We start from the raw sequence: 16893 nt of genomic DNA, 5'->3' as shown, positions 1-16893 counted from the left end.
GGATAAGAAGGAAGTACCTGAGTCGGGAAAAAGATGGGGATAACGGCTCCGCATATCGGACTCGGACTCCCAGGTCAATGCCTCAGGAGACTGACCTCTCCACTAAAAACGAACAGAAGGAAAACTCTTCGATCTTAATTGACGAACCTGTCGGTCTAGAATAGCTACCGGCTCCTCCTCATAAGACAAGTCCTTGTCCAACTAGATTGTGTTGAAATCTAACACGTGGGATAGATCGCTGTGATACTTTCGAAGCATGGACACATGAAACACTGGATGCACGGCTGATAAGCTCGGCGGCAATGCAAGTCTATAAGCCACCTCTCCCACTCGATGAAGAATCTCAAACGGACCAATGAACCTAGGGCTAAGCTTGCCCTTCTTACCAAATCTCATCACGCCATTCATAAGCGACACTCGAAGCAATACCCGCTCACCGACCATGAAAGCCAAATCTCGAACCTTGCGGTCGGCATAACTCTTTTGCCTGACTGAGCTGTACAAAGCCTATCCTGAATAATCTTGACCTTGTCCAAGGCCACCTGAACCAGATCCGTACCCAACAATCGAGCCTCTCCCGGCTCAAAACATCCAACCGGAGATTATCGCCTACCATATAAAGCCTCATGAGGAGCCATCCGGATACTCGACTGGTAGTTGTTGTTGTAGGCAAACTCTGCTAAAGGCAAAAACTGATCCCACGAGCCTCCAAAGTCAATGACACAAGCTCGGAGCATATCCTCTAAAATCTGAATAGTCCGCTCGGACTACCCATCCGTCTGAGGATGAAACGTTGTGCTCAACTCAACCCGTGTGCCCAACTCTCGCTAAACTGCTCTCTAGAAATGTGAGGTAAACTGCGTACCTTGGTCCGAATAATAGACTCGGGCACACCATGAAGACGAATAATCTCCCAGATATAAATCTCAACTAACCTCTCGGAAGGATAGGAGACTGCCACATGAATGAAATATGCTGACTTGGTCAGCCTATCAACAATAACCCACACTGCATCGAACTTCCTCTGAGTCCGTGGGAGTCCAACAACGAAGTCCATAGTGATCTGCTCCCACTTCCACTCAGGAATCTCAATCTTCTAGAACAAACTACCCGCCATCTGATGCTCATACTTGACCTGGTGACAATTCAAACACCGAGCCACATATGCAACGATGTCCTTATTCAATGCTGCGGCAAATCCTGATACAACTTAGCGGTGCCCGGATGAATAGAGTACCTAGAACTATGGGACTCCTCTAAAATCAACTCTCGGAGCCCATCCACATTAGGCACACAAACTCGACCCTACAATCTCAAGACTCCATCACCACCTAAGGTAACCTGCTTGGCACCTCCGTGCTACACCGTGTCTCTAAGGACACACAAATGGGTATCATCATATTGCCGATCACGGATACGCCCCAATAAAGAAGAACGAGCAACCGTGCAAGCTAACACACGACTGGGCTCAGAAACAACCAACCTCATGAACTGATTGGCCAAAGCCTGAACATCCAAAGCAAGTGGTCTCTCACCAACCGGAATATAAGCAAGACTGCCCATACTGGCTGACTTCCTACTCAAAGCATCGGCCACCACATTGGCCTTTCCCGGATAATATAAGATGGTGATATCATAGTCCTTTAATATCTCCCACCACTTTCTCTGCCTCAAATTCAACTCCTTCTACTTGAACAAGTACTGCAGACTCTTGTGATCCGTGAACACCTCACATGCCACGCCATACAGATATTGCCTCCAAATCTTCAACCCGTGAACAATGGTTGCCAACTCCAAATCATGAACCGGATAATTCTTCTCATAAATCTTCAACTGCCGCGAAGCATAAGCAATGACCTTGCCATCATGCATCAACACTACACCAAGTCCAATACTATATGCATCACAATAAGTTGTATAAGGCCCTGAACCTGTGGACAAAATCAACACCGGTGTCGTAGTTAGAGCTGTCTTGAGCTTCTGAAAGCTCGCCTCATGCTTATCCGAAGGGGGAACCCTTCTGGGTCAACCTGGTCATCGGGGCTGCGATAGATGTAAACCCCACCACAAACCAACGATAGTAGCCTGCCAATCCCAAGAAACTCCGAATCTCTGTAGCTGATGTTGGTCTAGGCCAGTTCTTGACTGCCTCAATCTTCTTCGGATCAACCTGAATACCCTCTACTGATACAATATAACCCAGGAATGCAACTGAACTCAACCAGAACTCACACTTCGAGAACTTAGCATATAATTGACTATCCCTCAAGGTCTGAAAAACCACTCTAAGATGCTACTCGTGCTCCTTCCGGCTGCGGAATATATCAAAATATCATCAATGAAGACTATCACAAATGAATCCAAGTAAGGTCTGAACACTCGGTTCATCAAATCCATAAAAGTTGTTGGGGCATTCGTCAACCCAAATGACATCACCAAGAACTCATAATACCCGTACCGAGTGCGGAAAGCTGTCTTAGGGATATCAGATGCCCTAATCCTCAACTGATGGTAGCCAGATCTCAAGTCAATCTTCGAAAATACCTTGACACCCTGAAGCTGATCAAACAAATCATCAATCCTAGGCAATGGATACTTATTCTTGATTGTAACCTTGTTCAACTGCCGGTAATCAACACACATCCTCATCGATCCATCCTTCTTCTTAACAAACAACACCGGCGCACCCCAAGGCGAAACACTAGGCCTAATGAAACCTTTTTCAAGCAAGTCTTGCAACTGCTCTTTCAACTCTTTCAACTCAGGCAGGGCCATACAATACGACGGGATAGAAATGGGCTGAGTGCCCGGAGCCAAATCAATGCAAAAGTCAATATCCCTCTCGGGCGGTATACCCGGCAGGTCTGAAGGAAAAACCTCAGGAAACTTACGAAGAATGGGCACAGAATCAATAGAAGGGATCTCAGCACTAGAATCACGAACATATGCCAAATAGGCCAAACACCCCTTCTCGACCATACGCCGAGCCTTCACATACGAGATAACACTGCGGGTGGAATGACCAGGAGTCCCTCTCCACTCTAAACGAGGTAAACCTGGCAAAGCTAAGGTCACAGTCTTGGCATGACAGTCCAAGATGGCATGGTAAGGTGATAATTAATCCATCCCTAATATGACATCAAAATCGATCATGTCCAAAAGAAGCAAATCTACACGAGTCTCAAGACTTCAATCACAACTATACATGAACGATGGACTCGATCTACCACAATAGAATCACCCACCAGCATAGACACATAAATAGGATCACTCAAAGAATCACTAGGCATGATCAGATATGGCGCAAAATAAAACCGAAGCTTCTCTACCACAAACCAAAAAAGTACCTCCACCTCCACCTCTAATACCTTTACCTCTACCTCTAGCATCTCTACGTCCACCTCTAATATTTATACCTCCACCTCTAGTACCTCTACTTCCACCTCTAGTTAACTGAGCGGGTTGGACGAGTCCCTCAATGAACCTCCCTACTCTCTCTCATGGTGGAAAGTATGATAAGAGCATGACGAGCCAAGTCGATGAATATGATTTCGTACTGAGTAATAGTCATAGAACCCTGCTAGAGATGTTCAAACTGCCTCCGATAGACCTCTCTCTGAGTGATGGGGAGAAACTTCTCCTGAAATAGTTGTGTGAACCGTTCTCAAGTCAAAGTTGATGACCTAACTGGTATAGCCAATCAATAATCTCTCCAATAGGTCTTGGCGGATCCAAACAAGCGAAAAGTAGCAAAATCAACCCCATTGGTCTCAACTATCCCCATGTTCCTGAGAACCTCATAACAGCTATCTAGATAGTCTTGGGGATCCTCAATAGATGCACCGCTGAAAGTAGTGAAGAGCTTGGTGAAACCTATCCAACCTTCACAAAGCTTCCGAAGACTTATCTGATCTATAACCGATATGTGTTGTTGTTCAACTGAAGAAGCGGTACGTGACCTCGCCATTCGCGAAAGGACAAGAGTAGGGGTTTCAATTTAGCACTGAGAGAACAAAATCGCACGACAGGAAATAATAAATGTGAAGTTGTTCCTAACTATGTACCCTCTGGGGATAAATACAGACGTCTTCGTACCGATCCTTCAGACTCTACTAAGCTTGTCTGTGGACTGTGAGACCCAGGTAACCTAGAGCTCTGATACCAACTTGTCACGACCCAGATTTTCCACCCTCGGGAGTCGTGATGGCGCCTACTAGTGTGAGCTAGGCAAGCCAATTGTCTGAACAATACCTTTTTCACCCATTTTATATTAATTAACAATTGCGAAGTAATAATATTAAAACAGCGGAATCTAACATATGCGGAAGAAAAATCAATAAGCTAGCTGAACAGGAATCCAATACAATGGTTTGAGCCTCGACTACCCAGAACTGGTGTCACAGTTTCACATACGGTCTCAGAATACTACAAGTAAAGGGTCTGAAAGAAATAAATACAACACTGTCTCTAGAAATGCATGAAAAAACAGGAATAGTAGATAGAAGGAGATGTCAAGGCCTGCAGACGCCTGTAGGACTACCTCGGGTCGTCTGATGATCAAGAATCAGCAATCTCACTGCAGTCTGAAGTCCACAACACTGGGGTCTGCACAAAAGAGTGCAGAGTGTAGTATCAGCACAACCGACCCCATGTGCTGGTAAGTGCCTAGCCTAACCTCGGTGAAGTAGTAACGAGGCTAGGATCAGACTACCAAATAAACCTGTGCAATTTAACTATATACAGCAGAAAATAAGTACAGAAAGAAATAGTCATATAAGTCAAGTATAGGAGGGGGAAAACATGATGTGGGGAAACATCGAATAGTATTAGAAGAGCAACAAATAAATATGAGGATCACCACAGTTTAATTGAAAATAGTAAGGGAAAATCATGTTGCGGGGTACAACAAGTATCAACAGGAAACCAACAATTTAGTGTAGAGAAACCATAACACAGTTATCAATAAAAATTAGGAGATCAAAGACAAATGCACGGCATCACCCTTCGTGCTTTTACTCTCTTACCAAAACAATACACAACATCACCCTTCGTATTTTACGCTCTTCCTCACCCAAACAACAATCACAAGGCAAATAGGGTAAGGGAATGTATAACCTCGAAATAAAATCAAATAACAACAGAAAATTAGTAAATAAATGTAAAGGACAACATAACTCAATTATCAGCAAGAATAAGGGAAATCAAGGACAAGTGCGCGGTACCACCCTTCGTGCTTTTACTCTCGTCCTCATCATAAGAATCAATACAATAGGCATGGAATGGTACATCATGCGGCACGTCATCACCCTTCGTGATTTACACTCTTTCCTCACCATGAAATCAATATAATAGGCACAGAATGGTACATCGTGCGGAACGGCATCACCCTTCGTGCTTTACCCTCTTTCCTCACAATAATACAAACAATGCACGACATCACCCTTCGTGCTTTAACTCTCTTCCTCACCCAAACAATAATCACAAATAATAGGGCAAGAAAATAAAGGAAATTTGCAATAGAATCCTGGCAAGGGAGCAACAAGTCAACAATTAAATCCCGGCAAAGGAATAACATCAATAACATCTACATCCCGGCAAGGGAGATAACAAATAAATCAACAACAGCCAGCAAGGGTGACAACATAATGATCTCTTCTCTTTATCACTTTTACTTCACAATTCACTTCACAACTCGAGCCAATGCTCTAGAAGTTCAATTATCACTTATACCTTCACAACTCATTTCACAACTCGAGCTAATGCTCTAAAAGTTCAATTGTCACTTATACATTTACAATTCATTATACAACTTGAGCCAACGCTCCTCAATGTTCATAGGTCACAATTCTTTCCACAAACTTTACAACAATTAGAAACCATCACTAAGGCATGAAAGATACAACGGAGTCATGATAATCACAATATAAAGACTCACGGGTATGCTAGACACCAACGTATAGATACTTGTCACCATGCCTATACGTCGTACTCAACAATTACCACATAGCAATTAAGACTCAACTCCTAATCCCTCAAGCTAAGGTTAGACCAAACACTTACCTCGATGCCACGAACACAATCACGATTCAATTATAGCTTTACCCCTTGATTCCACCACCAATTCACTCGTATTTAGTCACAAGTTACTTAATTACATCAATAAACACTAAATGAATCAATTTGAATGCATGAAAATGAGTTTTCTAAAGTTTTACCCAAAATGTCAAAAATCGACGCCGGGCCCACATGGTCAAAACCCGAGGTTCGAACCAAAACCCGATTACCCATTCCCCCACAAACCCAAATATATGATTTATTTTGAAATCGGACCTCAAATCGAGGTCCAAATCCTCAACTTTTGAAAAACCTAGGTCCTACCCAAAACACCCAACTTCCCCCATGAAAATCATTGATTTTGAGTTGAAATCATGTTAAAAGATGTTAAGGAGTGAAGAAAATGAGTTAGAAATCACTTACCAACGTTTTGGAGAAGAAAGGTTGTTTGAAAAATTGCCTTTTATGTTTTTGGGGTTTTGAAAAATGAAAAATAACTGAAAATTCCGTCTATTTATACCCCTCTCAGACCCCCTGTGCGGACCGCAAAAAATGGACCGCGGCCGCACAGTCCTTCCTGAGGATACTGTAGTCCACTGCCCTTGTACGGACCACACAAAGTCGACTGCGGCCGCACAGCCCTCCACCGTGCACCGCATAAGGTCGACCGCGGACCGTACTGGCCCCTTTCGCGGTCGTACACATTTTCTTGTGGACTGCACTGGTGGGTTCAGAGACCTGCAACTTCTGGTTTTAAGCCTAAGACATCCCGGAACCTACCTGAAACTCACCCGAGCCCTCGGAACTCCAAACCAAGTGTGCATACTAACTCAAAAATATCATATGGACCTACTCGTGTGATCACATCATCAAAATAACATGTAAAATCGTGATTCCACCACTAATTTGCTCGTATCTAGCCACAAGTTACTTAATTACATCAATAAACGCTAAATGAATCAACTCCAATGCATGAAAATGAGTTTTCCAAAGTTTTACCCAAAAAAGTCAAAAATCGCCCCCCGGGCCCACATCGTCAAAACCCGAGGTTCGAACCAAAACCCGATTACTCATTCCCCCACGAACCCAAATATATAATTTGTTTTGACATTGGACCTCAAATCAAGGTCCAAATCCCCATTTTTTTAAAAACCTAGGTTCTACCTAAAACACCCAATTTTCCCCATAAAAATCATTGATTTTGAGTTGAAATCATGTGAAAAGATGTTAATGATTGAAGAAAACGAGTTAAAATTGACTTACAATTGATTTAGAAGAAGACTTGTTTTTGAAAAATCGCCTAAAAGTGTTTTGGTTTTGAAAAAGTGTGAAAAATGAAAACTTTTCGGCTAAGTATAAAATTTGCAGGTTGCAGATATGAGAATTGTGACCAGGGTTCGCAATTGCAAACCCCGACCTCTGCTATGTTCGCATTTGCAAACAAAATGTCGCATTTGCGACCAAGTAGATTTTCCGGTCTTCTTCGCATTTGCGATAGACCTCTCGCAAATGCGAAATCGCATTTGCGATACAAGAGTGGCATTTGCGACTAAGGCAGTAGCTGGGGGGAATCGCATTTGCGATGGGGACCTCGCATTTGCGAGGCAATGCTGGCCTGGGCTAGTTCACATTTGCGACATAGCCTTCGCAAATGCGAAGCCTGTAGGCCTGCAATACATCAGTTCAAAATCTGCAACATCCTAAGTCAAAATTCCACTCTGTGGCCTATCCAAAACTCACTTGAGCCCTCGGGGCTCCAAACCAACCATGCACATCAACCTAAAAACATCATACGAACTTGATCGTGCATTCAAATCGCTAAAATAAAATCAACAACTATGAATTTAGCATCAAAATCATGAAATTTCTTAAGAACTTCAAACTTGCCAAATTTCTCAAATAAGGTCCGATTCACATCATTTCAAATCCGTTTCTTACCAATTTTTACAGACTCGACTCAAATCATATATAAGACCTGTACCGGGCTCCGGAACAAAAATACGGGCCCGATACCCATGGTTTCAAACACATTTCTCTTTCAAAAACTCATAATTAATTCAACAAAATAATTTCTTTCAAAAATTCATTTCTCGGGCTTGGGACCTTGGAATTCGATTCCGGGCATATGCCCAAGTCCCATATTTTCCTACGAACCCTCCGGAACCGTTAAATCACTGATCCGAATCCGTTTACCCAAAATGTTGCCCGAAGTCAAATTAATTTATTTTACTATCAAAATTCATCATTTTTTCACAAATTTTCACATAATGTCTATTCGGCTACGCGACCGGATTGCGCACGCAAATCGAAGTAATGCTGAAAGAGGTTTCTAAGACCTCGGAACGCATAATTCATTTCTAAAATAAGTGATGATTTTTTGGGTCATCACAGTTCTTTTTGGGTCATCACAGATATTGTTGTTATTATTTTTGTTGACACATATTTATAGTTACAAGAATACAATAACATATTCACAAGAGTTAATACTCTAAAACCCTCCTAAATTATACAACCTTTGTTAGTTACCGACCTAAACTATAACTTGTTCCTGAAAACCCCCTGAACTATATTCCCCTTCATAGTTAAACCCCCTTGTTGCTTATATGGTATAATATGTGTAATAAATCGCTAAAGAGCGTGTGAATGTCGAAAAAATCCATTAAAATGGCAACCTAACAGTGTCTAACAACTAATTAGCCATTTTTTTTTAAAATTTATATTTCTTTTTTATTTTCTCCTCTTTCTCTTTATATTTCACCTTCCTCATTTTTTAACCTTCCTTCTCCATTTTTTTCCTTTTCTTCTCCATTTCTTCATCTGAATCAATTTGAAATTCTCCCCTTTTATCTTTTTCATCTGAAAGACAAAGCTCCCTAATCTTCTATACCGCTTTCGAATAATAGCAAGAATAGACAGAGCAATTGAGGTTAGAACCAAGATTAATGGAGAAAATCGCTACTGAGAGAAGGTGTAGCCATACTCCGATGAGAACAAAGAGAAAATAAGTTTTTTTCACTATTTTTAACCCAGCCCCTTTTTTATTTTTACTGTTGACCCAAATAAAATTCTAATTAAGTCTGTTTATATCCATGTAGATTGCGACATGGCATATTTTAAAAATAATTTGGAGCATATATTATACGCACTAGTTAGAATGCGATAAGAGAGTTTTATTCTGAAGGGGGATATAGTTCAAGGGGTTTTCGGGGACAGACGGCAGTTTAGGTAGATAACTGACAAAGGTTGTATAGTTTAGGCAGGTTTTAGGATATTAATTCTATTCAAAAGAGTTAATACCCTAAAATCCCCGTAAATTATCATATTTTTGTCAGTTTCTTACTTAAACTATTCGGTGTCCCCAAAACCCATCTGAACTATATTTTCCTTCATATTAAAAAGCCCTCATTGCATTCTTAGAGGTGCGTGTAGTACACGCTCCTAATTATTTAAAAACGTGACACGTAGCACTACACGTGGCTATTTAACTTAGCCTAAAACCTGCCTGAATTATTACTTTTTTGTCAGTTACCTACTTAAACTATTTGGTATCTCCAAAATCCCCCTGAACTATATCCCCCTATATATTAAAATCTCATGCTGGACTTTTAAAGGTTCGTTTGTCTAACTATATTATCTTATGTTTATTCATGATGTATTACTCTCGGATGATTGATTAATTTTAGGAGTTTTCGCCAAAGTAATATTTAATTTAATGTGTTAAATCCAAATGTGTCAATATAGTTCAGGGTGTTTTGGGAACACCGAATAATTTAAAAAATTTGACAAAAATATGATAGTTTAGGAGGATTTAGGGTATTAACTCTATTCAAAACAATAAAGTTCTTAATGTACTTTCCGTCAAACTTCATAATGAAAAGTGAAATTTAAGAAATGTTAATTTTTTTCATCACTAAAAAAGGGACAGTCGAATTTCATCATGAAAATGAAATTTAAGCATGGTAGAGCTAGAGACTAAGATACGATTCCATTAAGTTTAATGACTTTGATTTAAACGTTGTAATTTAGCTTAAAAATTCATTTCATATATTAAAATTAACAATGTAAAAACTAATAACTAAACAAGTAAAAATTCTGAGTCTGATTTTATGAAGTATTATAAATATTTTTACTAAAAATAGAAAAAAGAAAGAAAAGAAAAACAAAAGAAGTCCAAGGAGAGTCCATCTGTCCACTATAAAAGGGTGTCCCATCTTTCAAATTTTGAGGTGCATAGACAAAGTTGTTGACAGACTTTGTTTGTATTAAGTGCACAGTTTCCAAGTATTGAGAATTTCATCAATGGCGTGCTTCCTCAAGAGAAGATCTATTGATGTAATGAAAGCTAACAACAGATTATTTTCAACAGAGGCCTTAGCAACAGATTCTCAATCATCATTTGTTCAGAGACTCAGAGATCTGCCCAGGCACCTTCCTGGAACCAATATCAAAAGTGAAGTTTCTCAAGTTAGTATTGCAAATTTCTTGAATTATTATTTGTTCTTCTTTCTGGTTTTTGTTCAATTTTATGTACTCTTCCCGCATCATTTTATCTTCCTGAGCCGAGAGCCTATCGGAAATACCCTCCCGTAACCCTACTAGTACGACTCCATTGGATTTGTTGTTGTTGTTAGTCCAGTATCATTTTATTTGACAATATTCTTTTGTTAGTCCAGTTTAAAAAGAATGTGATAGTATATTATTTTCGTACCATAAAGCTATTATAGTCGTACTAGACATATTTTAGATCACAATTTTTTAAAAAATATTATTCTTTCTGAAATTTCGTAGTGAGTTAAATTATAACAAACAAAGTGAAATTGAGAAGTATCATTCATTATTTCTATGAAAAATTGCGAATGGGTACGTAACTCTTACCTAACCGATTTAATTTTAGTCGTTAGATTATTTTGATAATTTACAAGTTTGTTTAAGCTCCGGTTTAGACATAAAATTTGGTTTTTTTAAAAAAAAATTTTGAAGATAATGTTTGTTCATCCAACTTGGTCATTTTTGAGCTTAGTGTCTCTTGAAAATAGTTTCTCTATCTATTCGGGTAGAAATAAGGTTTGCGTACAATCTACCCTTCCCAGATCGCACTTGTGAATTTTATTGGATTGTTATTGTTGTTTGGAATTTGATCATTTTTAAATTTGAGAATTTTTTTAGATTTCAAGTAAAATGTATGTCCAAATACAACTTTATTTTCAAAAATTATTTTTCAACACAATTTTAATTATCTATTTTTTTTAAATTTGAACTAAATTTATGTTAAAAATATTATTTGTTTTTAATTAAATAATATGTTCAGTCATACACACTCTCCCATATAAAATGAGAGGGATAAAGTTACAGTTGAAAAATCACCCAAATGATGACACCACTCTCCCATGTTTTGGAGAAGTTTTATTGTGTGTCTCGTGCAATTGACATTAGTTATGTGAGATTTTTTTTCTTTCATAAATTTATAGACCCTAATCTTACAGTTTTGGATCTATAAAAATTTGGATCCACAAAACCGTGAGAGAAAAAAAATATTTGGCACAAAATAAAATTTTCTCACATTTTGTGTCCTTGTGAGCATGTGGTGTTCCTTCTCTTGGATCTCTCGCCCAAATGATGACACCACCGCTTTTCCTGTTTTTAAAATTTATGAAAGTATTGTCAATTTTTTTTTTTTGGCTTTCACAAACGTATTGTTCGATAATTATATTGGAGCCCTAATTAATTTAATTTATATTGCGTAAAATATATTAAGAAAAAATACCTCCTATCAAATAATTCTAAATACTCGAATTGGAACCTCTTATTAAGAGCCTATCCATCCTTGATCCTACCATAATTTTTTGTGGTGAAAGTATAGTCAATTCACTTTACTTGCTATTGAAACAAAGGGGAGGAAGCCAATTCTCTTTTCTCCTCTTTTTCTCGCACTCTATTTTTGTTTGAAATTATTATGTTATGAATAATGTGATCCCGTAGAATCCACGGCTATGAATGACTCGACCTTGGACAGATGAGCTATTTATGAATTTAGGTAAATTGCAGGAATAATTTGAAAAAAAAAAACTTTATATTTTGATGTAATTTTATACGTATGTTTTAGCAGTTAATTTATTCTTTTTCAGATGACCAATAAATAATAATTCTAATAAAATATTACAGAAAACAAATGAATTAGGTGGTTGTGTTTGTTCGGCGCGCTTTGTCGGAACTTTGCATCTATCTTCCAATGTTCTCATTCTGAATTTTACGTGATTTTTCTGTTTCCTTTAATATTTTTCTCTTTTATTAATTGTTCCTTTCCTCTTTGTCAATTTTTGTCAGTAGGTCAGTTTTGGCAATTTTGTATTTTAGTTTTTAAGCTAAGTTGTTTTCATCACTTTCCTACTATTAACAAGGGAGAGTGAGAGCTGCATCCGGTTACATATTTCGGGTCAAAAAGGGTACTTTTGTAACTACATCATAATAAAATGATTGTATTGGTATTTTAGTATTAAATTATTTCTAAATATAGAAAGATGTGATTCTTTTTGGACTGACTTAAAAAGAAAGAATGTTTATATCAATTGATATGACAAGAGTATAACTTGTGTAACTATAAATTTTTTGAAATTAATGGTCTTAAACATGCAATATCATTCGTGGGTCTACGCAGGGTCGGGGGAAAGGTGGCACTCCAAGGGAGTGTAATATACGCAGTCTACCTGATGCAAGTATCAGTGGCTGATTCTACAGCTCGAACCCGTGACCTATAGGTCATACTGCTCCCAGGCTCCAACTTTAGCGTATAAATTTCTGATGAAACGAATTTAATTGAACCCCTATGGACGATGCAGTTCCACCCACAATTAAATAGAAAGTGAGGACATCATTTGTTTATGTGATGGAACTGTTTTCTTTTCATGATAAGCTTATGTGATGGATTTGTAATATATTTTGCAATTCAGCTCATTGGGAAAACACCATTAGTTTATCTTAACAAAGTGAGTGAAGGATGTGGTGCTTATATTGCTGTTAAACAAGAGATGATGCAGCCTACTTCTAGCATTAAGGACCGGTAAATTTTTGGGCTTGTGACTTTCAGACAACTAAAAGCCCTCTTTCATTTCTATATTTTCTTATTTTGATATTAAAATTCTTTTTCCATTTTGACCAGACCGGCATTTGCTATGATTAATGATGCAGAAAAGAAAGGCTTAATCTCACCTGGGAAAGTAAGTAAACATGCTTCTTCTTTTTTTCCTTTTTTCTTCTCAAAATTACTTCATTCATTTTTGCCTACGAAGTTCAGGATGTTAGTTTGACTGGTATATTATATTAATGATTAGTCCACCAAAATACATGTAATAGTTAAAAAGTTAGTTTAGAGGGAATCTCACATCAAAATTTTAAATCTTGAAAAGTTTAGTTAAGTATTTGAAAATGTAGCATGTATCAAATATTTTGGGAATTTCTAAAGTAAAGAGAGTGTTAAGTACTTCTCTAGTCCCAAATATTAGTCATTTCTTTCGAACTGAATTGGTTCCAAAATATTTGAACAAGAAGCATTTATTACTTTTGTTCAAACACCATCGGTATTTTAGACAAACTCATTGATTAAGACTATTAATTAAATGGCTTTCTTTAAATGGGTATACAGAAATCTTGAATGGTAGATAATATGGACCGAAAGTAGTAGAAAACAAGAACTTCCGCATATACATTAGTTGGTCAATCGTTCAGCGTAACTTGATGTATACATAAATCTTAAAAGGCAGATAATATGGACCAAAAGTAGAAGAAAACAAGAACTTCCGCTTATACATTAGTTTGTCAATCATTCTGTTTAACTTGATGTTGTTGTTTGCATAGATTTTGCTTCTTATCCATTTTATGTATAATATGCAGACAACACTAATTGAGCCAACATCAGGAAATATGGGAATAAGTATGGCGTTTATGGCGGCCATGAAAGGCTATAAAATGGTTTTAACAATGCCCTCCTACACAAGTTTGGAGAGAAGGGTCTGTATGAGAGCATTTGGAGCTGATTTAGTAATCACAGATCCAACTAAAGGAATGGGAGGAACTGTTAAGAAGGCTTATGATCTTTTGGAATCTACACCTAATGCTTTTATGCTTCAACAATTCTCCAATCCTGCTAATACCCAAGTACCTCTCCATTTTACTTGCTCTCAAATCTGCTTTTTAAATTTTCTGTTAAAGGAAATGTTCAAAAATGCCACCTTTACGATATGAAATGTCTTATTTCTACCTTCTGTTATACATGAAAGGAAGCCTTGGCGTAGCTAGTAAAGCTGCTGCCATATGACCAGGAGGTCACGGGTTCAAGTTGTGGAAACAACTTCTTGCAAAAATGCAAGATAAGGCTGTGTACAATACACCTTTGTTGTCCGGCCCTTCCCCGAACCCCGCACATAGCGGGAGCTTAGTGCACCAAGCTGCCTTTACCTTCTGTTATACTTTGGTGTCAATCATAGCTTGTCGTTAGCAAATCATCTTATATATGTCTTGACGTTAACGAAACTTTAGAGACATTGTACTAATATAGGCCATTTCAACATTGACATTGTACACAGGTTCATTTTGAGACAACTGGCCCCGAAATATGGGAAGATACTCAGGGTAATGTTGATATTTTTGTCATGGGAATAGGAAGTGGAGGCACTGTTTCTGGTGTTGGACAGTATCTGAAATCCAAAAATCCTAATGTCAAAGTAAATATATATCATCTTTTTATTTGTGAATGCTCCTATGAGCTTAATCAGTAGTGTACCATCATACTTATATATTCTCCTGTCTTGCTAGATATATGGAATTGAGCCAACAGAAAGCAATGTATTGAATGGTGGAAAACCAGGTAATTTACTTGACTTTCTATCTTTTGCTATTCAGCATACTCAAGAGGGGAGTATAACAAGAAAGTGGTTGCAAATAACATTTCAGAAACAAATTCTGCCCCTTTCTTTTATATAACTTTTTTCATTTGCTGTGGCATATGAGTAGTATTTGTTGTAGAAAGATTTCTAAATGTTCTATAACTTTCTATACAGGTCCTCATCACATAACTGGTAATGGGGTTGGATTTAAGCCAGATATCCTAGACATGGATGTAATGGAAGAAGTTCTAATGGTATGTTGAGTTCTTAATTTCATTCCATGCATAGCGGATAGCGGTTCAGAGTTTTGCTTAAATGGAACTACATCCAGATAGATATCGGTTCAACTGAATCCAATATTTTCTGGTCGGAACATAGATATATATGTGAAAGATAACAAAACTTTCAACAAATATTAAATTCTAAACCCATAATTAGAAGTACAATGAATCAAGTTTAAATCGTGAGTCCGCTTCTGACTATAAATAGTCATTTTAGTAATTGATACATGAACTATGTTTGGTGTATTGCAGGTTTCAAGTGAAGAAGCAGTAAATATGGCTAGGGAATTGGCATTAAAGGAAGGGCTAATGGTAAATTAGTTTCTGCTATATCACTCTCTTATTTTTTATGAAATGTGATGGATCTTTTTTCCGTATTAAATGGCATCATATGAATAGTACAAGTAGATGAGCTTATATGGAGCGACATGGTCAGTGACGATTCATATATCTGACACCAACTTACTTGGGATTGAGGCGTAATAATAGTTGTAGTAGTTGTTGTTGTAGTATGAGTAGTACAAGTCTGTTATGATTGCTTTATGTTATAGAAAATGAACCTTTGTCGGATAGGTTGGAATATCATCAGGAGCTAATACAGTAGCAGCGCTTAGACTCGCCAACAAACCAGAAAACAGAGGCAAACTCATTGTGGTATGATTATATAAGCTACTTTGATCCACTTTACTCAATGTTCTTTTTTTCTTTCTCTCAATTTTCATATGTTAACTGATTGTCTTGAATTTCTTGGTTTGGAATTTCAGACTATACATCCAAGTTTTGGAGAGAGGTACTTGTCATCTGTCTTGTATCAAGAGCTTAGGAAAGAGGCAGAGAACATGCAACCTGTTCCAGTTGATTAATGTCCTTTTACAATGATATATACTAGTAGTCAAACTGGTACAAGGAAATATATGTATTAACCTGGAAATATTTACTGAAATAATGTTTCTGCATAATGGAAATTCAATTTTTTTCTGAATCTTGTTTTTGCTCATAATGGTGTTGTGCCATGGACATGGTAGTATGTGTACTTTTTTTGGCGCGTGAAATTGCTAATGGCGGGAATAAAGTAGGTCGACGCCCTTTTTAGAATTTTAGAAACTTCAGGGTGTAGGATTAAAACTTCATAAAAGGGTTTTCAGACTCATTTAATACTTTTTTGCTCTGGAGTCAAAATTAGTCGTCTCTCTCATCTCCCACTCTCGCCGCTCTCCTCTTCTTGCACAATTTCAACCCACGATTATCGTCAGTTTTCTGGTCTGTGAGCATTCACTGAAACAACGCAGGGGCGGAGCCAACGAAGAAGCTACGGGTTCTTCTCGTGTATATGTGCTGAAAATTCAATTAAATAAGTAATCCCTCTGTTTCAATTTAGACGAGCTAGTTTGATTCGATATGGTCTTTAAGGAAAAAAAAAGACTTCTGAAACTTGTGATCTTAAAACATTAAGGGGTAAACGCTTTGTGGGGCCATGACTAGAGCTGTCAAAACGGGTCAGCCCAAGCCTCGCGGGCTTTTAAATTTGGAGGGCTAGGACGGGCCGGGCCGCCACATGAATGGGCCTTAAAATGGCCAGCCCAACCCAGCCCTAAGAAGGCCACGAGCTAGGGCGGGCCGGCCCTTCAATTTTTTTTAAGAAAAAAGAATTTCTTTAAATCCGTAAATATTTTTTCGTG

General features: G+C 38.1%; 1 protein-coding gene across 1 annotated transcript; it reads left to right on the top strand.

The window, feature by feature from the left end:
* Positions 1 to 10267: 10267 nt before the first annotated feature.
* Positions 10268 to 16196, top strand: LOC104231967 (bifunctional L-3-cyanoalanine synthase/cysteine synthase 1, mitochondrial). The gene is made up of 10 exons (XM_009785056.2): positions 10268 to 10518; positions 13002 to 13111; positions 13211 to 13268; positions 13942 to 14205; positions 14634 to 14771; positions 14863 to 14914; positions 15108 to 15187; positions 15467 to 15526; positions 15788 to 15868; positions 15979 to 16196. The coding sequence occupies exons 1-10, from the start codon at positions 10354 to 10356 to the stop codon at positions 16075 to 16077; spliced, it is 1107 nt and encodes a 368-aa protein (XP_009783358.1). The 5' UTR covers positions 10268 to 10353; the 3' UTR covers positions 16078 to 16196.
* The last annotated feature ends 697 nt before the right edge of the window (positions 16197 to 16893 follow it).

Source organism: Nicotiana sylvestris, chromosome 8 (assembly GCF_000393655.2).
Source record: "Nicotiana sylvestris chromosome 8, ASM39365v2, whole genome shotgun sequence".
NCBI lineage: Eukaryota > Viridiplantae > Streptophyta > Magnoliopsida > Solanales > Solanaceae > Nicotiana > Nicotiana sylvestris.
This window is presented reverse-complemented; position numbering and strand designations above follow the sequence as displayed.

Excerpts from the sequence above, each read along its gene's own strand:
- LOC104231967 (XM_009785056.2), top strand. The coding sequence starts at position 10,354 with ATGGCGTGCTTCCTCAAGAGAAGATCTATTGATGTAATGAAAGCTAAC. Across the intron at positions 10,519-13,001 it reads TCAAAAGTGAAGTTTCTCAA|CTCATTGGGAAAACACCATT; the intron begins GTTAGTATTGCA and ends TTTGCAATTCAG. Across the intron at positions 15,869-15,978 it reads ACAGAGGCAAACTCATTGTG|ACTATACATCCAAGTTTTGG; the intron begins GTATGATTATAT and ends TTGGAATTTCAG.